The sequence below is a fragment of the Triturus cristatus genome, chromosome 5_1, assembly GCF_964204655.1.
Source record: "Triturus cristatus chromosome 5_1, aTriCri1.1, whole genome shotgun sequence".
NCBI lineage: Eukaryota > Metazoa > Chordata > Amphibia > Caudata > Salamandridae > Triturus > Triturus cristatus.
Window position 1 is genome coordinate 713,901,899 of NC_140587.1, and position 25,183 is coordinate 713,927,081.

The window sequence follows — 25,183 nt, forward strand, 5'->3', positions numbered from 1 at the left end:
ACTATGGATCTATGCTAATAAATCTCCTCTGCTTCTTCTATCGCTTACACGATAAAGTTAAACGAGAATAGTTTTGGCCAGGAAGACGGAAATACTTTCACCCCAATTAAAATGAAGTCAAAGGTTGTTTTTCATAAACAAAAGTAAAAAAAAATACATACATAAATTAGCGACAAGCCCGGGTCCCACATTCACGCACTCCCTTGCAGGAGCAGAAGGGCGTTAATATGCTACACTGCGGCTCTGCGAGGCGTTTACCGCCACATCCTGCTCCAGAAAACAAAATATTCAAATGAAATCGAAAGGTATATGGGTCTGTAGCACTCTTACACTAAGGAAGGGGGTGGACGGAGAGAACGGTCTATTTCACTGCCTACATATTCATAGCCCCAGCGGCGAGTAGGGGCACATTCCGTTTTTGGTGACAACTGGACGGCGTGGCCGTGCCCTGCTCATGAAGCTGCACACTGTGGCTATGTCGCCTCCACATAGTTCGCATATTCCTCGAGACCAGCGCTCCCCCGCTGCGGGGAGCAAATTCCCCTTTGTGATGTGGAGTTACAGTTCGGTGCCAGGTGGCTGCAGGCCCCGGTTCCCTTGGGCATGCACACACATGCCAGCACCTGGGAACACCCGAAGGGGGAAGCTTGCAACAAAGTAAGAGGTGTTGTATGTAACCGTCCACTTGCTGGGTAAACAAGAGTTTGTTTAAGACAGAGAAAGTAAAATACAAAAATGTTTGCAATGTCATAGGTCTCGCATTTAAATGTGAGACCTATGGCATTGCAAACAAGCGGCTGCCATCGTCCTGGCTCAATAAACAAAAAGTACACGTACCGTGTAACAACCAAGTAAAGGGGCCAGTAGCCATGGGAGGATACAAATGACGACATGGCTGTACTGAGGAGGGACTAACAAGCCTATTAAGGAATCAAACACCAGCATTTACGAAGGACAAAGATACAAGCCAATGAAAAATATGGGCGGGGCTTCTCCTCTATACCCTACCTACAACAGATCACCAGAGCAGGTCTTGCGCGCTGGCTCAGGCTCGACTTAAAAAGGGAGCATGCAACTCTCCTAAAAGCTATCATGTCCTAGCAATACTTTGCCCCTCAAGCAAGGTGTTCACCTCAATTATTTTGAATGCATCTTATGATTGGACTGAAAAAACATATGCTCTGCCATTTTCCTAAACAAAGTTTTGTAAAAATGTATATACATGATCTCAAATATACTAGACCATGTGAGCTGGATAGTTGCTCCACTAAGCGGAAGTCTACCTCTATGTTGTGCTTTCGCTGATCCTAAATTTGCTTTTGATACCACAAATGGATTAAAACTCTTTTGGAAGATGCAGAAGATGAACGTACCTACAGAGATGATCTTGTTATGATATGAAAACGCTTCAGCCACTTTGTTGACAAATAAAGACAATGACCTAAATAACAAGGCATTACATTATGGGGGTGAAACAAGTTTGTGTGTAAGCTCCTTTGATATTAAGCTTCTTTATTTATGAACTGCTTGGCATCGTTTTGAAAGGGATTGGTCTTCCAACCACACTGGGAGGTTCCATCTGCCTGCACTATTATATAAATATGACATGGTTTTATTTAGTCATACATCTACAGGGCTCAAGTGATTGCGCAACTGGGTACATTCTATATGTAACTCAAATGGCCTAAATATGATCTTGAACAAATTCAAAATTATGTGTTTCAGCATTAATAATAAGAAATCACAATGGAACTTCGAAGAATCTGTACTACCGCTTGCAACTGAATATAACCACCTGGCTTTCAGAATAGCTAAAAAACTGAACTGGGATCCTTAAGACAGGCTAATGGAACAATGGCTAAAACCATTGTGGGGGGGCCTCTTCAGATTCAACCCTAAGTCAGGGGAAGGCTAGACGTCATAAAAGTGATATAGGGCCAAGATAATCCTGTATATTATGGCTCTTCAGTCTATGCGCTGTCTCAGTTTCTTTGTCTAGGTAAACTAGAGGTGGCAATGCCGAAAAAAGTCATGGTATTGCATAACTGAATACGAGTGCAAGCTATCAGACTGGAATGGGACTTCTGCTCTGCCAAGGCCTGTTTGATTCAGGAGAGTATCCAACTCTTGAATAAAATAGGAAGGGCGGAGAGCAACAGTCTATTAGCACTGACTGCAAAATTATTTGAATTAAATCCGTTCATACAATATTTTAATTTCTACTCTAAGAAAATTGATTGCCCCAATTTCTACCATATACTCTTCGCAGAGGTGTCATTAGGATATCCACTCTGCAAAGGGCTAGATCTAATGAAAGCGACCAACTAAAAACCAAGAAATATTATGCAATATATTCATTCTATCTCCCTGCGCGAGCCCTTATTGCCAAGTTATTGACTTGTTCAATGACCCATGAGTCACAATGGTTACTCTTACTATTTTTAATTAACCAGTTACTCCTAAATCCTTAAGGAAATTTGGTTGGACAGCCCACCATGACAGACTTTGCCAAAATACCAAATGTTGTGTGAAAAAAGGACGATTTAATGGTGCACATCACAAATATCATCCCTTGGCCATAGCCTCATAAAACTATTTGCAACCTCACTAAACATCTGCGCAAGCTGTAACTTCCCGACCCCCTCAGGACCACCTCAAAACATGTCCAGTTCAATTTTAACTCACTTACCCAGCCATTTTAACTATCACTTTATTCAGCCCCCTTAATGTTCTAACCTTGAATTTCCTGATGCCTGAAATATCGGCTTTCTCACCCCATATCCCACTCACTCCCGACCTTCCAGGCTGCTTCACTCACCCAAAATTGCAATGAAGCTCTTTCCCGTTGTAAAGTGTGGGAATTGGCCCTTTTAAGGTGCTTTCCCTCAACTTTTTGCTATTGTCCCTCTCAGTTTTCCACTGATCTATGTGCTAGCCTTAGGACTTTGAGCACTTTTAACGCTGCCATTCAGTGCAAAAGCGCTGTGATTGCCATATACATACTGCTGATTGGTGTATACATGATTGGCTGATTTGAGTTAGCTGTAAGTCCCTTGTCTAGGGGTTCAAACATACACTAAGGTCGTGTAACTCCAATGCTGCTCCGTGGGCCTGCAGCACTGGTTGTGCCACCCAGGGAGATAGCTCTTCAAACGTGCCAAAGGTTTGCCCTGGCGGGCCTGTTGGTACAGGTTACTGTTACTTAGCTTGGTATTTAAAAAGCTAGTTGCCAAGGTTCTGCATGTCTCTTGCTACATTGGAGTACTCCATGGGAGCAGGGTGCGGTGTCAGGAAGAGGCATAGCATGTGCACAGGTGAACTACATACACTGGTAGTGAATGGCACCGGATGGTGTGTTCGGTACGGTAGGGCCTGCTTCTCACATTGGATTGACCTGAGGGATCTGTGGAAAGGCTTTTGAGCTGTATTACCTATGTGAAGAAGAGTGGCAGTATAATGTTTGATATCGATGAGTTACTAATGGCAAATCCTCTCTGGTGGTGTGAGTGGATTTGGCATTACTAATGTGGAAATCCCACTTTGGAAAAATTGGCATTTCTGTGCTTGTGGCTCTGTGTACATGTCAGCCTTTCTCCAATCCACATCTGGGTGCTGGGGTAACAGCTACATCTGTGCATTCCATAAACTAGTAGCTCAAGGGAAACTGCAGACCTCTGACTCTGAGTGGCCTTCCTGGGATGGATGCGTGGGGCATTCCAAGGGAGAGGGTCTTGGACCCACTAAAGATATTAATCAAGCATCTCAGAGTAGGATGGCATACATAACAAAATTGAGAGAGGGCCCCAGCATTTCAAAGGTGGCCTTTTGAACTGATGTCATCTTCAAAGTCCATTGTGGGTAAAACTACTGGGCCTCTGACCTCAGGAGTTAGAGACGCTTTTGGGATTTGAACCATACTACACTGGTTCAACACTGGGAAATTGACAAGAGGAACTAATGGGGCAGAAGGGACTGCAACTGGACTATCTGCAGACTTGTGGTGGCCTAGGGCTTGTCATGCTCCAGGAAGGAGACTGTCACTTGGTGGATTTTGCCTGGAAGATGCTGCCTGCAGCTGGTCATCAACTGTTGTGACCTGGGACCCTAAGCACTCTCAAAGGGCCAGTTGGCTGTCCTACTGTCCACGAAATCCCAAGGACAGAAAGGATCTCCCAGTTTCCATGAGATCATAAGGACTGCCAGGGTGCAGTGAAAATGAGTGGAAGTGATCATCGGTTGGGACAAGGACCGCCCCAACATACGCCGTTATCACAGTGTGCAGAGAAGTGTGCAATTAAAGATCAGTGGCAGACCTGGGGGGCTTGAATGTGAGGAGTTTGAGGAGTGTGGGGGAAGTTTGCTGAGTCCGAGGGAATTGTTCTTGGAACCGGAAACATGTGACAGCGTGTACAACGTAGCATGTGAAGTCCGAGGTGTGGTGGGGGATGTTTGCTGAGTCCAAAGGACCTGAGCTGCGAAGCCTAGGCTGTCTCTGACCTCCTGTCCCTGACATTGTGGCCTCCATCTGAAGCTGCTTGCTCCCTCTCCTTGGAACTATGCCACAAGTTACTTTGTTGTGGAGAATATCGTGAGGGAACCCAAGAGGTCTTGCTGTGCCTTGTTCGCAGCCATGGCTGGCTGCCTGGAGAAACTGCAGCTCGCACCTCTGCCTTTATACGGGAACCATTTCGCCAATTGGGAAGCTTTCCAACTTCCGGTGTTGCATTCTTTTGCCTATGGGGGGATAGTGATACCGCACTCATGAAGGTGCCGCTGGGTGCCTGAAGGCTTATCTGGATGGACAAAGCCCAGTAACTGTTTCCTTCTGCTTTAGATGGTCCCGATAATCTAATCAAAGCATTGGGGGCTTTGAGTATTGTTGACTGGTGCCGTTTTAGAGACTGAGGGACTGGGTCACAAGAGGTAGTCAAAACCTGTGATTTCTTGACCATTGCAACTGTATGGGAATGTTGTGCCTGATTCACAAAGGCAATCTGAGACAATAATCCAACTTTACGACTTTTGGTATTCACAGAGGTCATTTATGAGTCATATCTTTACGTCTGCAGTCCGTAATCAGTTTGGGCAGGGAAAAGGGTGTGCCAGACACTACATTATATCTCAAAAAACTTTGCTACTTTGCATCATGGTACATGCAGTCCACAGCACTACAACAAACACTAAGGGGAGCACAACTTATTTTCATGACTTCCTCTACCATTTATCACACGTTCCTAATGTTCATTTTTTAAAAATTGTATTCTGGACCATTGATTGCACTTAATCCAGCCTGAGCCGGAGAGTACAGCCTGAATCTAAGAGTAAGGCCCAAGCCAGAGATCCTGGCCTGACTGCGGACATAAAGATATGACTCGTAAATTACCTCTGTGAATACTACAAGTCATAAAGTTAGACTTCTGTCTCAGACTTCCTTTGTGAATCTGGACCATTGTGTTTTATGAATACCTATGGATAGTGCCTATGTGTTCATGCTGTTCTGCTGCTAATGGGATAGTTACACAATTGCATATAAGTGTAAAGTTTATATCCAATGTGTATGTTATGTGGATTTCAATGTGTGTGTAATACAAAGACAAGTATTTTATACATGCGGAGTGGAATCTTTTTGTAGCGTACGCAGTGTGTTGCGAGGGTGGTGTTGTGCCAATACTTTACACTTTAATCCTGGCTGCTCTGTGCCAAGATACCCAAAGGTATGCACAGGTTACTGGACAAGTGTATTGTACTCACCCTATCTAGGACAGTGGATTGTGTCTGGCCAGAAACCGCTGGGTCTAACATAAAGGCTCCTCTAACTCCACCACTTGGAAAAATCCTCCTTAAGGCATTTTCCTGCCTTCCCCTGTTAGTTTCTCCTCTTGTCTTGTTCTCACCACATCTTAATTCCGAAAGCCTTCACAAGAGTTTCCCTCCGGGTCCTCAGATATAGATTCATCCTTATTCTAGACAGACAAACACTGTCATCTCTGTAGAACTACTTGTCTTCAAATTTTATCTCAGGCTGAGAAATCCTACGCATGCCCATCTCACTGCAGTATCTTGTCATTTCCCTGGTCAGTTTTCTCCATACCCGAGCTATGGCAGCAGGCTTCTGGGTCTCCCTCCATACTCCATGTGGTATAATTTCTGTCCATAGTATGGGTGTCTGCCCCTTGCCTTTTTATTTCCACCAAGTCAGCCCTCATTGCCTTTATTAGCGCTAACGATTTTGTCCTCACCAAATCATTTTCCCCTTATATGGATTACCAAAACATACTAGCAAACTTCTTTGCCCGCCATCCTGTTCAAAGTGGGTAGTAGCTCCCACCATTTTAAACCCCCTTTACCTCACCATTTCACACACTTCCTCATTCCTTTAAATCCCAGATGTCTCACCTGCCATTTGGTTGCTTCCTGTTTTTCCCCTCATCTCACAATAAAATGCCCAAACACCAAAATTGTCATATATTCTCTTGGTCATCTGGGTGCAGCACCTAAACTATAAACAAAAGGTTTATGCTCACACATCCACCACATCCTGTTCCCCCTGCACATATATCCTGTGAAATTCTGGTGTCCACCTCCCAGTCCTTCTTATCTTGTCACTTAACCAACCCAGTTTTGCTACTTCCCTCACTGTCCTTAGTGCATGCTGTGCTCCCTTTCAGGTAATTGATACCTACGCAAGCCTTTCTCAGTATCCCAGCTTGTGGAAGGCTGTCACCCTGGATTGCGTTAGACACCCTCACACACAAAACGCTTCCAGCAATGCACTGGGCACAGTCTCCTGATGGGATAGATTGGCAATAAAACCAACGTCCTCCATGCAAACCACATCCTTCCATCTTTCAATCCCATACAGCTCAAAAGATCTGAAAAACATGTCATAAACAAAGAAAACAATACCATCTTGCTTCCATCGAACCACACTTCTGGCAACATGGACATCACCCTCCGCAATACTGCCCATATCAGGGGCTCATTGACCCACCTCCAGTCTCTTATTGCCTAGCCCAGTGCTCTGGTATTCTGGCTCCCAACTCTCCTACCAACCCCACAACAACTTCCTGAAGAAGGCTATGCTCACTGACTTACTCGTAATCGTCAACCATTTTTCAATCATGGACCTACTAAAAATGACCACATCTTCCACCCTGCTCCTTAGTTGCCTTTCATTTCCTATTCTTCTCCATTCTCCTAACTGTAAAAACTCAGTCCACTCTGAACATGTGCATTCCTGGCTGACCATATGAACAAGCCTATCGCAAGCTCCATCGTTCTTTTCCGCCAATTTGCCAAAGTCTCTGCTGCATCTGCTTTTTCACTTTGTGCTCCCATTGCCAGCCCATGGACTTTCCTCCACTGGGAACAAGATAAAGCATCTGGAGTATCATTGTTCATTCCTGGAACATGCCTGGCTCTAAACGTAATGCTGTCTGTCAAGCAACCCACTCTATTTCTTCACCTAGACACCATAGGGACACTCTGTTGGAATGCTGCAAGAATGTCCTCAACATGCTTATGTCTGCCCTGACACCTGCTGACAGCATGAACCTGTGATGCAGGAGTGCAACTCCTAACATGGTCAGGCCCAACCTCCATCAATCTAAAGGCCACCTTGATTTCACTCTTGACCATCAAAGCTCCTGTGGTGACCACCTTACTAATGTCAATCACCACATCCATTGGCAAGTATTTCACTGATGTTAAGTCCTCTCCAATGAAATTATTCACTGGTTGATCCTCCGGCAACCATAAGTGTTGAATGAATCTGAATTGCCTTTTTGGAGACCACCCCTGTTGGCGCCGCAAATTTGCCAATTACTAAAGGGGCTTGGCATCCTACCCCCTCCCAACTCTTTTTCAAGTTTGACAGAACCACCTCCTTGGGCTAATTTGCACACTTGGATTTTTCTGCCTAGCTCCTCACTCTTGGACCCCATAGCCTTTCCTAAAGTCATCTTTTAATCCTTCCCACAACATTGCTGCACCTGTCTAATTGTCATACTTCCCCCAACCATTGACCCAATCTCTCCAGCTTTATTGGTCTATGTCCCCTTTCCCAGAGCTATTGTGCCTCCTTCCTGCTGGCCTCTGGTCCCATTTCTGCCAACTCCCTTGTGCTCCAATCCCCCCCCACATTATCCTCACTGTGTAAGTGGTGCTTGCATGGCCATTATGAGCACTCATGTAAAGATTTACAGTACTCCCTGATGCACGACCCTTGGTTGCAAGCCCCACATATCCACCTTGCACTTACAGTCCCCACCCCATGGCACCCACCCCATCTTGGGTGGGATACCCTTGAAAGGGCTGATAGACCACCTGCAGCCCACTTTTTGCAAGCACTGCAAGCATGGGACTCATGAGCGCCATTGTATGCATCCATAAGTCATTCTCCAGCTTGCCCCATTTTCTCTCGGTGCCCTCTGACAGCCGAACCCCGCAATCTTCATCGTATCACACCAAGCATACCATCCAAATAGTATATGGGCCTTACGTGTAACATCCATGTACTTGAAGAGCATCACGCACCATTTTCAATACTTTTCACAATTTATCCTAGCATGTTTCAGAAATGTCGTCATCTAGTTCTCTATCTAGTAACCAACACTCAGTGTCTCCTGGCTTGGTCATATTACTGCTCCTTTAACCCTTATTTTGCTCTAACTTCCCTATGCAGTTACTTATAAACCTCAAATACTCCCCTTTTCAGATCCGCTCTTTAGTCACAAACATCAAGTGCGCCCCCTGTGGTTTCGTTATCCCCATGCATGGAAGCTTCTTTACCTTTAATTCCTTACTTCACTTCTTGTCCTTGCCCTCGCCTGTGTTCACCTCTGCTTCATCTTCTGCCTTTTCTGCCCCTGTTTGCTACCCCCTTGTGTCTTTCCTCCAAAACCTTCTCCACTTTCCCATTGGTCCCCAAGTCTTGATCCACCACACACCTACCCTTGTGCATCGTAGGTGCTGCACCATCTATCTTCTTGTCCACAACTCCCCCAACCCCTGTGTAAACGATCACTGACCTGGTGCTGACATCAGAGCCCTTACCTTGCTTCAAGGATGGGGCCCACACTGAAGCCTGCCGTCCCTCCAGTGGCCATACCTCCAGCACTCGCGCATTCTTATTGTCCACTGTTTGCTGTTTCTTGGACACCTGTAAAACACTAACCTTCTCTGTTTCCTTTTGCCCCTTTCCTCTCTACTCTGCAGCCTCTGCTGGCCACCAAAATCTCTCCTCCGTACCTTGCTCATGATCTGCTCCAATTCCTTTTCTTCCATTTCCTCTTCATTATAATCAGTTGCGCACTGTATGTACAACTTAGAGGGGTTGGGGGGCCTACACACACACAAGCACACTCACTTACACCCATGCATTCACATGCAGACACACACACCCATCCACAACACTCTCTCACAAATATACATATATTTATACAGACACGCATGCACTAATAAAAACACAACATTTACCTGCTGCATCTCTTGGGGAGGGAAGGCTCGGAGGTGCCAGGAGGGTTGGGACTGCTGCCTCTCCTCATAGGCTGAGGGGAGGAAGCAGTCCATACCTTGTCACACAGTAGGATGGGGTCAAAGAGATGGCTGACGAGTTATCAGTGATAGACATTTTGCCCCTGGGCACATCAGGGTTTAAAACTGAAGCACCCATGTACGAGGCTATCACTGACGCTTCCCCTCATCACGAGGGGGAGGGCCTCAAGGACCTTTGCAAGGTAAGGATGTTACGCCTAAAAGAGCTGTGAAATCCTCAGCCCTGCAAAGTTCAGATCAGGCAGCCAGGGGCCTGCACATTTAGCACATTTCAAGTGCTTGGCTGCCTGACCTGAAAATGAAGAGTGTCTCTCAGGCTGACCTTTGCATCAGCCTAAAAGACACTTTTTATGTCCAAAAGGTACGAGGGCATGGTCCCTCCACCCTTAATGGTGGACTGCTGCTGATTATAATCTAACAACATTTCCCTGCTTGTACCCTTCCCCCACTGCACACCACTCGTCCACAACACCCCGCGATTCTGCATCTCATCATTTACCCATTGCTTTTACAAAATGTTTTTTGATCTGTCTGAGGAAGCCAAACCATACCCAGTTGCAGTGCTATGGCCCACCATTACTGTCAGGCCAGATGCTGCCAACCAATCTGACACTTCCTCCCAGGGCATCTCAGCCACACTTAGATCTCCCGGGTCCCACCTGTCCATTTGCTGTGCTGTCAACTTACTCTGCTGGAGAAGGTCTAGGGGGGATGGATGGTCTGACCTCACCACCCTCCTCATCGGTCCCCCCTCTGGCACCAAAACTCACTAGCCCCCCAGCCCAAGCCCCATCAGTGAAAACATGAACCTCTCCATCCCCCTTGGCATCCTCTGCCCTCCCTTGCTTCTCTAGTTCCTCTTTGTATCTTCTTGGCTTTGGAGGCCCCTGCTCTCCCATCCTATTCTTCTTACTGCCATATACTCTCCGTTTCCTGTTCGTGTCTCCAATGCCCTCTTTGCCCACAGTTCCTCCCCTTCCAAGTTCCCTTCTCCTCCTTCCCCCAGCTGCTCCACTCTAGCATAATTGTTATCAACATCGATGCTTTCCCCGCTGCCTGTCCTGCTTACACCATTTTTTTCCATTCTCTCTGCTTGCTGTCCCTTTATTATTTCTATTGGGATAACGATATGCCCCCATGCCGGTGTCATGCACTCGAGTGATGCTGAGTACGCTGCGACAGGCTGAGCTACCTAGCCTAGTGCTCCGTCCCAACCAAAGCCTACTACCGCAGGTCAGGATTCTACTGTGACGCTTACTGGGCTCTGGTCTTTCCTCTGCCTATGGATGTTCTGCTTTGCACTCCTAATTGGAGTCTCACACCTGCCTCCTCCTCTGGTAAGCTAACATCCCGTCATCTGAGCATTTCCCCAGCCCAGTGGGGTATATGGAGTGCAGGCACCACTCTGCTGCCCAGTATGTGCTATGCCCCCCCATTTATTTTTGCTAGCGGTGGACAAGCGAGTACTGACACTTCGACCCCTTGAGCCAAAACGCACTGAGGGCACCCATGGCTTGGGCCCAGGACTTTCCTTGCTCCTGGTCCAGCAGGTCCTCCCAACCCAACTGCCTGATCACCCGCAGCACCTCCTCAATTGCCTTATCACCCAGCATTCTTTAACTGGCCTAACCCTACTCCAAATGCACTAATCCAGAAATCAAAATGTTATCCTGCCTTCAGTCAGCCACTGTGTCACCGCAGTGGTGCACAATATCCTTTTACCACAATAGTCCTGACCCCATCTACCAACCGCCAATCAACTACAGAGTTGTCCCAGGGGCTGGACCACCTGCCTAAAAAGCTTGAGGAGTACCTCCCCTTTTGGGTGCCCTCTAAGCCCATAATAGGGGTCATGGTGCACTATATGATCTGCCCAATAATGTTTCCTGTTTGATATTCTAGTCAAGAGTCTTTTGAGCATTTTTGTAATGCTGTATGTTAATCAATGACTGGACGAACTATCTGTTAAGCTATATTTACAGGTTCCGCGGTCGTAATAAATAGGAAATTTTAGAACCTTTCAAACCGAATATCGAGAGATTGACAGAGAGCTAACTCATAATGTTTCAAGATTTTTTAACTTACAAAATATTAATATTACTGTGCAACTGTTTACAGATTGGACGATGAAACAAACAAATACATAAACTAGTAAGTCTACGCAGCTGCTTTGTTCATTTCATAAAACTTTCATGATGAACCATCAATTGACGGCTACAATTTATTTCATGTGAGAGGCAGTTTTTAAGTACTGAGGGCCTTATTTCTGAGGCCCTGTGACAGTTTTGTACCGCCATTGCGTTACTTTTTGTGACGCATTGGTGGCGTGAAACATGCCCCCTGACACGCCCTATTTGCAAAGTGATGTATCTAAGCAGATGCGTCACTTCGTAAAGCCCTGCGCTACATTATACCTGCGTCAGGTATAATGTATGTTCCCACGCAAGTAAGCCTCGTAGAAGTGATGCAGTGAAATCTATGAGATTTCACGCGCCACTTCTAGGACACAAATGCGTCAAAACCTTACACCTGCCTTATTGAACATTTAGCTCACTGGCCTCCTAGTATGGAGAAGTACCAACAGTAGCCATAAATTAATGGAGGAGAAGGCTCTCCGGGATACAGGTGCCAGTGTAACCATGGTGTGGCCAAACTGGTTTCCCCAGATCAGATCCTACCTCAAGAAGTGCACAAAATTGTTAATGCTGACAATGTAACAACATCACATCATATGGCTGTGGTTGACTTTAAGTCGGGAGGAGTTACTGGCCCAACAAAAGTAGCTGTGTCCCCTGCTACAGAGGGCCCCGAGGGGGTTTCAATGGGTCCTGGAGCCTGAAACAATGATCCAGATCCCAAGAGCTAAGGGAAGGAACAGGAAGGCTGGCAATCTAACTTTCAAAAGCCCACAGGGTCAGAAGGAGTCCAACCCACAGGGGGAAGACCTAGCATCTGAAGAAGACACTGATGCCCTAAAAGACTTGGCAGAGCTTCTAGGGAGCAGGAGGTCTTTCCAGAGAGGATCTCAGTCAAAGACAGAGGACATGCATCATGGTAAAGGACCTGCCTCAGTTAGTTGTCAGATAGGAGCAAGGGGATACCAGTGATGCCCAAAAGGTATACTGGGAGAAGGATCTCCTGTACAGTGAGGTAAGGGACCCCAGACCAGGGGCATCTCGATGATTGGTGGTCCCCCTGAAGTGCAGGGAGTTTCTCCTTAACCTGGCAGATGATTTCTCCTTTTGTTCACCTGGGGCATACCAAGACCTGGGACAGGCTGATCAATCACTGTTACTGGCCCCAGAAGTCTGAGAAGGTCAAGGTGTTTTGTCACTCCTGTGTCACCTGCCAGGCCAGTGGCAAGGCAGGGGGCAAGCCAAAGGCTCCCCTAATATCACTTCCAGTGATGGGGATTCCATTTGAGAGGGTGGGGATTGACATTGTTAGCTCCCTGGACCCCCCAACAGACTCAAGGAATACGTTTATCTTGGTGGTAGTGAACCACGCCACTAGATATCCAGAGGCTACTCCCCTTATGTCAGTATCTGCCCCTGCAGTAGCCAGAGCCCTCCTGGGCATTTTCACCAGGGTTGGTTCCCTAAAGAGGTAATCTCAGCTAGAGACACATATTTCACGTCTGCCTGTCTGAAGGCTATGCAGGATTTGGGTGGTGTGACTTACAAGTTCACTACCCCCTATTACCCCTTATGCAAATGTCTAGTTGATAGGTTCAACAAGACAATGAAAGGCATGATCCTGGGGTTACCTGAGAAACTCAGGAGGAGATGGGATGTCCTTCTCTAATGCCTGTTATTTAATTGCACAGTGATCCTTCAAAAAGGAGTTGGATTTAGCCCCTTTGAGCTGTTCTTTGGGCACTCTGTAAAGGGTCCACTAAGGTTGGTTAGAGAGGGGTGGGAGAGACTCCACAAGGAACCAAAGCCGGACACAGTGAACTATCAGGCACATGCATAAAGAAAAGCTTAATTGCGATTTTTAAGGAATCACAACTAAGGACTCTCAAAAGCCTATGCATGTAGGAATCACTATTAAAATGACAATTCCTAAACATTCCTTAATTGAGTCTCGCAAATTGCGAGTCGAAATTTAGTGATGCCTTCCCATTCATTCCTATGGGCCTACAGGCCCACAGGAATGAATGGGAGATTGCATGCACAATTTGCGAGTATCAATAGGTACTCGCAAATTGCACATGCAATTTCAAGGGTGCAAGGGTATCCTTTGGACCCCTGAAATTGCTCTGTGCACACATGTTGCACACACACATGCCCCAAGGGCATGTGTGTGTAACTAGAACTTTGAAAAATGCACTTTAGTGCATTTTTCAAAGTTTTTGCAAATTACCATCAAGTTCAACTTCATGGTAATTTGCGCTCCCATGTAGCGAAATCGCTATTTTTAAGTGGTTCTTGCATTGCATTTAAGCAATCGCAAAATGCTACTCCTTAAATGCAATTACAATTTGAGAAATTACAATTAATTGTGAAATCTCAAATTGCGAGTGCCTTGAACTTGATGCATCACAAATGCCCATTTTGCGGGCGCAAATGGCCGATTTTTGCGAATTGCACCGTTTGCGCTCGCAATAATGGTTGATGCATGTGCTTGGTGTTTGCTCTAGGATGGTTGAGTACACAAACAAAGCAAATAGGAACCTAAGGGCCATCCGTTGTCAAACACTGGTATGACCAGAAATCCTCCTTGGTTGAGTACCAAGCTGAAGACTGTGGGTCTTGGGTTTGTGGCGCCCAGAGCACTGCAAGACAAGTGGACTGGGCCATACCTCTTCTTAGTGAAGAAGGGAGAAGTCACCTACTTGGTAGACTTGGGTGCCCCAAGGAACTCTCTCAGAGTCATCAATTTGAACAGGCTCAAGTTGCACCATGACAGGGCAGACATCACCATACTGTTGATGACTGACTGAAGGAGGAGAGGAGGAAAAGAGTGAGCACCTTCCATACCTCTTATCCCCCAATCACCAAGATGAAAGTATGGAAGGAGTTGTTCTCTCCTCCTCCTTGACAGAAAAGCAACAAAGAAACTGCTTTCAGTTATTGAGGTAGTTTTCTGGACTGTTTTCTCTGACCACAGGTCTGACAACATGGCACACCCATGATGTGGGCACTGGTGACAGATCAGAATGCCTGTCAAGAGCAAAATGTACAGGTTGTCTGACCAGGTTAAGGCCAGCATAAAGTCTGAGTTTGCTAAATTGTTGGAGTTTGGGGTTAATGATTAGATACGGATCTTTGTGAACTACAGGGTCCTCAATACAGTCACTAAGTCTGATACCTAACTAATACCAAGGGCTCATTGATAGGTTGGGGGCAGCGAACTATGTGAGTAACTTTAACCTGACATCAGGTTATTAGTAGATAGCCCTCAACCCAGTATAGGTCTGCTTTTCCCATACCCGAAGCCACTTTCGATTTAAAGTGATGCCCTATATGTTGAAAAATGCACCTGTCACCTTCAAGATGTTGGTGAATATAGAACTGTCAGGTCTGGAAAGTTTCTGTGCATCCTATCTTGATGCTATAACTGTATCTAGATCCACCCGGGGGGATTGCCTGGTCCACCCCAAAGAAGTGCTTCTGGTCTAGTAGCAGGCAGACCTGACTATCAAGGCCAGTCAGTGCCTGATAGTACATGGCTCTGTAGTGTGCTTGGACCACTAAGTTGGTGGAGGCCATGCCCAACAACTTTAACCCAAGATCCAAACAATTCTGGCCTGTGAAGCTCCTAAGACTCAGACCCAAGTCAGGGCTTTCTTATGCTGATTGGGTACTACAGGAGATTTGTGAACGGGTATGGTACCATAGTGGTATCACTAGCTAAACCTACCTTCCTGAAAGGTTATCTGAACTGAGCAGTGCCAAAAGATGTTTGACACCCTGAAGGAAGCTCTGTCGTCAGCATCTGTCCTGGAGGTACCTGACTTCAGTAGGGAATTCATTGTTCTGGCAGATCCCTCTGAATATGGGTTAGGGGCAGTGTTGTCACAGGCACATGATTTGGGCCAGGGTCAGCCAGTTGCCTTTGCTAGCAGGCGACTCCTCTTCAGGTAGCAGCATTGGAGTGCCATTGAGAGGTAAGCCTTTGCTGTGGTTTAGTCCCTAAAGAAACTGAGATCCTACCTGTTTGGGACTCACTTTTGAGTTCACATTGACCACAGACCTCTTATATGGTTGTACCTCTTAGGTGGCTGATGCAGTTTGAACCTCAAGTTGTTGAGTTAGTCCCTTTTCCTACTGGGCATGAACTTCACAGTGGAACAACAATCTGGGTCTGGATATGCTAATGCAGCTGGCCTTCCTAGGTTCTTCCACTTAGATGATGAGAACCACGAGGATAAAGATTAGTTGATTATCACCTTTCATCTGGAGGGGGTCATGTAAGGGATTCCTCTTTTTGTATGGTTATCCACAAGTGTTTTGACAGATACTGCGGGTTTTTTGACTCTGTAAGTGCACTGAGGCTTATTAACCAGATCTTAGTGCCATGACCCTAAATTGTCTATGTTGCATTCGCTATACCCAATTGAATTAGGCTAACTTACCTGCAAGTTCCTAGTATGTGGAACCCAGGGCATGGAAGTTAGAGAGTTACCCCAGGGACTGCTGCACTGGTTGTGCCACCGTGGCTGTGACATAGGTAAAACAAGTGTCCCAGTCCACCACTGCAGACTGGAAGAGCAGTTTAAACTGCTAGCCCAAATTCGACTTTTAAACCAATGGCAAAGTCAATCCTCCCTCTGCAATATGTGTAAGTCACCAGTATGGCAGCCCTACTGAGCCCTGAGGCATTTGGGAGAGGGGTTGCTCCATTGTCTAGGTAGACAGACTGGCACTAGGGAAAGGGAAGGGAAAACCAGTTGTCAAACTGGTTTTCCAGATGCATGTAGCCCCTTGGTAGCCACGCCGCTGGGTTGAGTTAGACAGCTCTGGACACCGAGAGAGGGTTTCTTTCATGTGGGGAGTGGGCAGAATAGTGCATCTTGGGATAGCCAAATGCCACACTTCACAGGAAGTGGTCATCAGGAGGGAGGGAACCTGGTAGTCTATTGGCTACTAATCTCTTCTACCCTGAGGGTACTTTCTGAGTATAAATAGAGCACTCCTGGCACCCAGAACTCAGAATTTAACTGGACTGGAAGAATGACCGAAGAAGGCCTGCTATGGACATCACGTGGGAGTAGTCAGGGGTCGCAGCTGTGACCTCTAGCTTGCTCCCTGCCACTCCTGCCACTTCCTTTGAGACCCCAGGCTTTACGTCTACATTTATGAATTTGGGAATGCACAAAGGGAATTTATAAGTACTATCTTTATGTCCGCACTCTGGTCAGAGATCCGGCCTGAGTGTTGACATAAAGCTAGTACTCATAAATGCCCTTTGTGAATTCCCAAAGTCATACACTTAGACGTTTGATCTAAGTTTAGACCAAACATCTAAGTTTACCTTTGCGAAACGGGCCAATGTATATTCAAATAATGTAGTTCATGTGGTAGATTAATTGTTTGCAACTTTTAGAAGGACTTATAATTTACTTGAGAAGATTATTTTTTATTTGATTTGTTAATTATTGTGTTATGAAATCAAGCTGGTCATAGACGTTCTCTTTCCCTTTTGTTTTCCAGGCAATAGATTTGGTCATGAACATGGGAAGATCTTGATTGCCTGTTCATGGGCGTATGCTGCCATTTTTGCCTGCTCACCATTGGCACATTGGGGAGAGTATGGACCAGAACCATATGGAACCGCATGCTGCATCGACTGGCATTCCTCGAACATCAACACAGTGGCTCTGTCCTACACCATAGCACTGTTTTTGTTTTGCTACATCATCCCATGTGGAATAATTATTACTTCGTATACCCTTATCCTGATAACTGTGAAAGAGTCCAGGAAAGCAGTCAAACAGCACGTGACAGGACCAACACGGATGAACAACATTCAAAGTATTATAGTCAAGGTATTTCAGAAACTTTTACCTTTGATCTTGATGAATGGTCAGTGGCTAAGGAACAAAGAAGGAACATTGTTCATTATGTTCTAATTGTAACCCAGCCTTTAAAACATCTAAGACAAGATACAGAAAAGGGTTGAAATGTATGAAAATGTGTTTATGTCAGAGGACAATATAGGAAAGTTAAACCATTTGGAAATTTGCAGACATTTCTGATCATATGTACTGCATAAATTATACAAGCATGCAGCTAGAACTTTTCACAAGAGTCAACATTTTATGTGAATTCCATACCTTTGCATGAACATCTTATGCTAGGTACACATTGCTCCTAAATGAAATTGTAACAGATTAGGATTGATAAAATATTACACGCTACATGCATAGAGTAGCATGAATTCAGTTTTGCAGAATTCACTTATTGGTTCTTAAAACTTTATGAACTGTTTTTCTTCTTGATAGAAACCCGATTATGCTTTTCTCAAGTTGTCTTTTTCTGCCTTTATATTGATAATTGCCTTGTTTCTTGACTACATGGACATCGGCACACGTCTCTTGCTGGAGAGATCAAGCATTACCAAACAGTAAACAATCTAATAAAAAATGTATGAAATTGCCAAAAAAGCAAACAAATATCAGATGATTAGATGAATAATTCAGGAGAAAATTCATGATTTGACAGCCATAAGGGATTTTTTTCCATCCAGTAAGTTATGGTGAATTTAATAATTAACACTTTTGTCTGTAAATTTGTGTGAAAGATCAGGCTTAAAAAAAGGAGTAATTATAACATTTGATTCCCCTAAAACAGGAAAAAACTATATATTTCACACCAGTTGTCTACACACTGTTTAAGATCTCCAGAATATACAAATTCTGGTTACTATTTCAGAAGATAGCAAAGGGTCTATACAAATCACATTGATCTTTGCAGAGGAAATAAAACTAGCAAATGTAGAGAATGATACTTTAATTTCTAACTAGAACTTGAATAGAAGTCCTCTAATAAATCATGACAGTGGAATTTTCTTGTTTTATCAAATGTCTTTATTCAGATCTTCCAAGAGGAGAAAAAATGGGGATATACCTACTAAAGTAAGCAAATAAACTCTTAACAGGCATATAATCTTAGTATATAAAAATACATCTTTTTAAAACAAAATATCAATGTCCAAACAACTGATACTTGACAACTTGTGGTACAAAAGTACTTTCCATATTAGTAGGGATCCCTAAAATGGATGTAAGCTTTAGATAACATTCTATTCAAGGTTGGAAAGTTATTCTTTTTTATTTATTTTTGATACTTATGTGATTAAAGTTGAGCTGCACCTGAGTGACAGCAATTACTTCAGGAAACCATATGATAAACCACTAAATGGTTAGAAAGCTCAACTTTTAAAACAATGATCTAAGTAGACATGTTATTTTAAATTGCTTTATGCTTTATAGTCCATGTGGGGAGAGTTGAATATATTTAAGCCACTTTTTATATTCAGTAAGAGGTCTAATGGTTACATCCCTAGCTTTGGCGACATCTTCCCAAGAATCAACACCTTTTCCTATTTGCAGAATAGGTTTAGAAACCCTGAGTCTGAATGATGTAAGAAATTAGTTGAGAGTGATGGAAGCCCCACTCAAATAATAAACACAACCCCTATCAAGGTGAACCACAAAAGTCACTAAGTAAACACATTATTTACCCTCTGGTAGCTTGGCAGAAAAGCAGTCAGGCTTAACTTAGAGGCAATGTGTCAAGTATTTATGCAGAACTCAAACAGTAATAAAGTGAAAAAATGCACAAGGAAAATCGCAAACCAAAGTAGAAACATATATTCAATAAATACAATGACACCAAAACTCCAATCAGAAGAACAGGAGTTATGACATTTGATAATTTTGAATAAAAATAGAGCTAAAAAGCACAATGCACCAATTGTGGCAATCTAGTCGAGCTGGACCGGGTCAATGTTAAAAGTTCAATCCAGCTGCAATGAAGTGCCAATCAGATACAGGAACCAGGTTCATCCCTGTGAAGAGTTTTACCTTCTTTGAGTCCAAGGCCACTCAGGGAGCTGTAGCAGAGCTTTGCATTGACAGTTGATACGAGGAGACTATTGTCCGCGCGAGGAATAGGTTGGGCATCATGTTTGGTCGATGTTTGACGCAAAGAGTCGGTTGTCACTGGAACTTAGCATTGCCATTCGACACAGACTATTGCCATTGGTACAGAAGCGTAGAGCAGGTTGTTGCTGGAGAGTCACTTTGGTGGCCATTGTGGATGGCCGTTGGGCAACGCCAGGAATTCGTTTGCAGTTCCGAAAAGCTCAAAAATGTCTGGATCTTCACCTGGAGAGTAGGACTTGAGGTTTTGATACATACCGAGTACACTCTGATGCCAGACAAGGGCCCAGAACCTGGGGGTCACATCTTGGGGGTCAGGACTCAATCCAACAGAGGTCAGTAGTAGGGCTCAGGCAGGTCCAATTGGGGCTGGTCAGCTGAGCAGTTGCATGAGAGGACTCTGGAAGCTTGTTGTGCCACTGTTGCTCAAACAGGAAGCCTGCAAAGAGACCCTTGGAGTCACTTTTCAGGAGCCTGGGATCAAGGCGAGCAGGTTCAGTCTTCCTTCTTCAGACAGCAGGGCAGTCTTTTTTCCACAGGTCCAGGAATGGGGTTCTGAAGGTGCTACTTTTATCCTGGCCAGCGTGTGGGTGATGAATGCCCCCTTTGTTGAACCTTGCCCCTTTTCTGGGTTTGGCTCCAAACTGTCTGAGGTAACGAAGTTCAGGCAGACCTAGGTGTGAGCTACATTTATCAGAGGCAGGACAGACAGCCCTTAGAAGCAGGGCTGGCTCTAGGGCGGTGCCATCGCACTAGGCGCTGACTTGGGGTGGGGGCATCATTTTTGCACATATATTATCATTTAAGCACCTGCTGCCCCGTTCCTGGCCTCCAGCAATTTCAGGCATCAATTAAAATGTCAAGATACATACTGTGATTAATCGTGTTCCTTGAAAGAGACCGAAGGTTTGTCTTGTGGAAGTTTTGATTCATTCTAAGGTAGCGCAGAGGGTTTTAATGCCTGCTGCTAAGAACGTGTCCCATGCAGATAACAAAGTGCAGAGAGCTCCTTTTGTAACTTGTAAAAATCCTAATATAGAACAGAGATATTAACTGTCATCAAAGAGATGCATGCAACTGCAAGATATATGTTAGAGCTATATGTTTTTTTGCCTACTCTTTCATTATCCTAACCTTGTGAAAAGGGTTCATTTGGCTAGAAAACAATTCATATTATTAAAGAGTACCCTTAACAATGATGTTATGTTTTAAATTCTGAATTTGTGATTTTCCAGAATAAGGACACCTAAACTATATTGCCTACCAGTATCGATGACATATCACTCCTACACTACACCATGTAGTCCTGTCTGATGTTCCATTTCTTATACACTGATTTACACACAATATGATTGTCTATGTGCAATGTGTGAGTGATGTAAGGTGACCTGACACCTTACACTGGTCTGAGTGGTGCTATAAAACTAAATTAATCTGAGAGACAGTGGTACTGGAGACTTGAGGGGCACTGTGAAAGGGTGCTGGTGAGGGAATCTGTGGCAGAGGTGGTCATTGGGGGGGCGCCAACAGACATTGTCGCACAGGGCGCCACCAGTGTTAAAGCCGGCCCTGCTTAGAAGTCAAGAAGGAAGGGGGTGGGTGCAGTATTAAAAGATAGCTTAAGAAGCCTGAATACAACCTCTCCAGTGGCGGCTCGCCAAGGAAGTGCTGTGGGGTGGTGTGGGGGGGCGGGGGAGGGGCAGGGTGGGGGGGATAGTGGACTCGGTCATACGACGGACAGAAGTAAGGTAAGTAATTAAATAAATAAAACTATTTACCTTGCGCTCGCTGCATCGCCATACTCATGAGAGGAACACCCTGATCCACACCCAAGGCCCTTTCATCCCCATGTCTGGAAATAATGCACACAATACCACAGGAGAGCCATTAACACTCATATGAAGCTGGACACTGGCAAATTTGGTTTAGGCAGAAAAGTGCTGGTGAGGCAAAATGAATGCTGCAACCCACTATAGCATTTATTTTCCAGGCCAAGGGTACAGGCAGTACCCTTAACTTAGGACTGATAAGTAAATGAAATGTACTAATCAGGTGTAGACCAGCTCACGTGTTTTTGGGAGAGAGCACAATCACTTTCCACTGGTTAGCAAGGGGGCAGCACACAGAGCCCTGATACCAACAAAAATGAATTCAGCAAAAACACGGTATAAAGGCAATTTAGAAAATACCACGCCAATGATGTCAGATCTAACAAATGTTTATCTAAGTATGTGTGCATGTAAGCAGTTTGTATAGTGTAAACCTTGTTACAATCCACCAAAGTGGTGTGCAAAGAGATAATAAGCATGACGGGAACAAAACTGGTATAAACAAGGCAAAAGATGAAGAGGGGAAGGAGTGAGTGGATACATGTCAGTCACAGATAAAAGGTAGGAGCAAGGTGCATCAGGGAAAGTTCAGTAATTTGGATGTCTTGTTATGATGAGAAAAAAAGTCTGCAGCGTAGAAAAGAGAACCTGCGGATTTTGGCTCTGAATGGTGGTTCCGAGACTCCTTATGGGTGGGATTGTTCGTAACAACATTATTAATACAATTGTTAGTTTTGTAACAGACATTCATTATTTTGTAAAACTCATAAATATTTTTTTCTAGTCTGTAAATTATTAAAATCTTTATAGGTTTTACTTGTATAAAAAGGCGTAAAATCCTTTTAGGATTTATATTTTAAAAAGTAGCAATTTCTAATTTAAGGATTAAGGCTACCATTGGACTACGTAAGCAAACATTTATTTCTTAAAATGTTAATTATAGTCGGAAGTATGAACAAATTCAACCATATCTTGTATCTGTTGTCTATAAACATGAAGCACAGCCCCCTGGTACTGTTTTATTCAGTAAACAATTCCCAAGGCTTGCTAGCTGCCAATGCTGATCCTGTGTCACACGATCTGGTTGGATTTGATAACAGAAGATCCTAAACAATTACTTTTTATCTCGTTAAGAAGTGATCTTCACCCCAGATAAATTGGTGATAGTATGCTGTTTCTATATTTAAAATCATGTTCAGAAATACATTATTGAATAGAAAACTGAAAGGCTGAAAATACATCAATTTGGTGGAAGGCTACTCCATTGGAAATGTGATGGATATCCCGTCTCCCTTATAACAAGTGCATAATGGTATTATGCACTTGTAATACGGTGGATAAGGTAGACATCATGTTTGTGACATAGCACCTATATACCTAATACTGAATCAGGCCCCTTGTCTTGATAAAATGGACAAATTGTCATGGGAATGCTGGCCTCCACAAGTAAGTTTGTCTTTATGTGCACCTGGGTACTCTAATCGATTGTTGCACTTGAAGTCCAAATAGGGTGTAGAGTTTTTCAGAGAATATGGGGTCTTTACAAAAGTCTAGAAGACCCCTGAAGGCCTCTTTTTGATAAACTCAAAGAGACTTTAAAGGAAATGTGTCCTAGAGAGTGTGTGTTCATCACAGAGTGTTTGAATGCTACAAGTAATCTCTTTCGTCTACAGTTGTTCTACCAGATAGTTTGTATGGTCCACTGAGAGAAGTGTTCGAGAGCCTCTGTTTATTTCTAGGGCTTCATATGTTCCACAGTCTCAGCATTGCCTATGTCCATGGAGTGCATGTTTTCCCAGAGTCTCTGATTGTTGCCCAAAACCTATTACTCTTTCAGAGTGTTTGTAGATGCCACATTGAATAACAGTGTACCCCAAAGGGCTCAGATGGTTAGAAGAAAAAATGCAAATTCTGACCAATATCTGGACATGACAGAATGAGTAAGGAACATGTGAGAAAGTGGATGATTAGTTAAGGTGGATGGTATTCCACCACAAGTACTAATGTCAAAATCATTGTTAGGTGCAGTAAAGGTTGCAGTAATTTAAATCTGAGCTCGACCCTGGTAGCTACGGCACAGAGTTATAAATTTGAAAACACGAAACAATAAACATTCCACTCCAGATGTATAAATATAGAGACGATTTTAATGAACAAAGAGACCACATCAACTACAAACTAATAGGGGGAACCAGCGATACGCATTTTTAAAGATTTAAATAAAAAACAGCACCAAAAGCACAAAGCACCAACCACTTCTGGTTGTTCAAGACCAGGATAAAGTTTAAGGCCAATTGCGGGAAAGCATGGGTCTATTGTACCACCAAACTCATAATTAGGCCCATAGTCTCTGAGATTGGAAGTCAGAAATCCTCAGTGGGGCAAGGCAGCAGGCTGTGGTGGAGGTGGGTTCCGCAAGGCCTGGTAGCCATCCGCCAAAGTACAGTGAAGCCATTGACGTTTGGTTGGAACGCCCCAAGTGGGAGAAATTCAAAATTCACTCCAACAGAAGGTCCCTCGCCAGCAGGATGCTTTTGGTTCCGTCTCCCAGTAAAGATTTCTACCTTTTAACTAAGTCACTTTTTTGGCCCTCCGATTCCTCCATCAGGACAAGGCAGCAAGCTGTAGCCAAACAGGCGTACACAAGGCCAGATACCTTCTCTGCAATTTCCCACTGACATTGATTTGTTGTTGTGCAAAAGCTCAGAGCAGGAGCAACCTGAATTTTTGGCCCAGAGGCATCACACCTTCCTTGGACTGACTTTGCAGGTTTGTACAAAACCAGTGAAGTTACCCTGTTATAGTTAGTTCAGCTAACTATAACTCGCACCCCAGCAATGCACTGCTGATGACGTCACATATTACGTTACTCGTGACATGGCCAGTGACATCACTGATGACATCTCAAATGACATCACTCATCACATCATTGATGACATCATCCAGTGACTTTGTGTTTCTGTAAAGTTTAAATATGTTTAATATATATATATAGGGAAAGGCATATTATGAGTGGGTGTATAAGTGTCTGAATGGATGATTTAGTAGGTGCGTGACTGAGTATACGTGCGTGATTAAACGTATCTTACTGAATGCATGGGTTAGTGACTAAACTGTGTGAATGTCTGTATCCATCTGTCTGTTGGTGTGTTAGCGGCTGCATGGGTTTGTGAATAGCTACATGAGTGTCTATATGAGTTATTGATTGGTTTGCTGAGTATCTGTATGGGTGCCTGAGTGTTTGTGTGGATGGGGTGTATGTGACTCTGTGCATAGATGTGTGAGCGGGTGATTCACTGGGTGCATGGTGTCAAGAGTGCATCTGTGATGGACTGTATGGGTGGGTGAGTATGTGTATGGGTGTGTTAGTGAGTGAATGTATATCTCAGTGGTACATGTGTGAGTAACTACATATATGAAAGGCAGTATATATGTGTGTTAGAGTATTTAAATGGCTATAAGTGAGTGTGTGATTGTGAGAGTGGCTGTATGGATGAGTGTGTGCTTGTATCAGAGATTGCATAAGAGCATAAGAATGTGCTAGTATTTGTATGAGTAAGTGAGCTGGTGTGTGTATAACTGTATAGGTAAGTAAATGGGAGTGTGATTAATTATTTGCATGACTGACTAGGTGTGTGAGTACCTCTATGGATGAGTGGCGGTGTGTGAGTGTCCATATAGGTGTATG

At 44.3% G+C, this 25,183-nt stretch overlaps 1 protein-coding gene across 4 annotated transcripts in view; it reads left to right on the top strand.

Annotated features, from left to right (window-relative positions):
* Positions 1-25,183, top strand: part of LOC146831401 (opsin-5-like) — a 1,129,512-nt gene that overhangs the window by 798,639 nt on the left and 305,690 nt on the right. For all 4 annotated transcript variants that reach the window (XM_085605702.1, XM_085605701.1, XM_085605703.1 and 1 more), the window contains exon 6: positions 17,214-17,548. In XM_085605702.1, the coding sequence (XP_085461828.1) occupies positions 17,214-17,548 (335 nt within the window). The remainder of the gene's footprint in view (positions 1-17,213; positions 17,549-25,183) is intronic.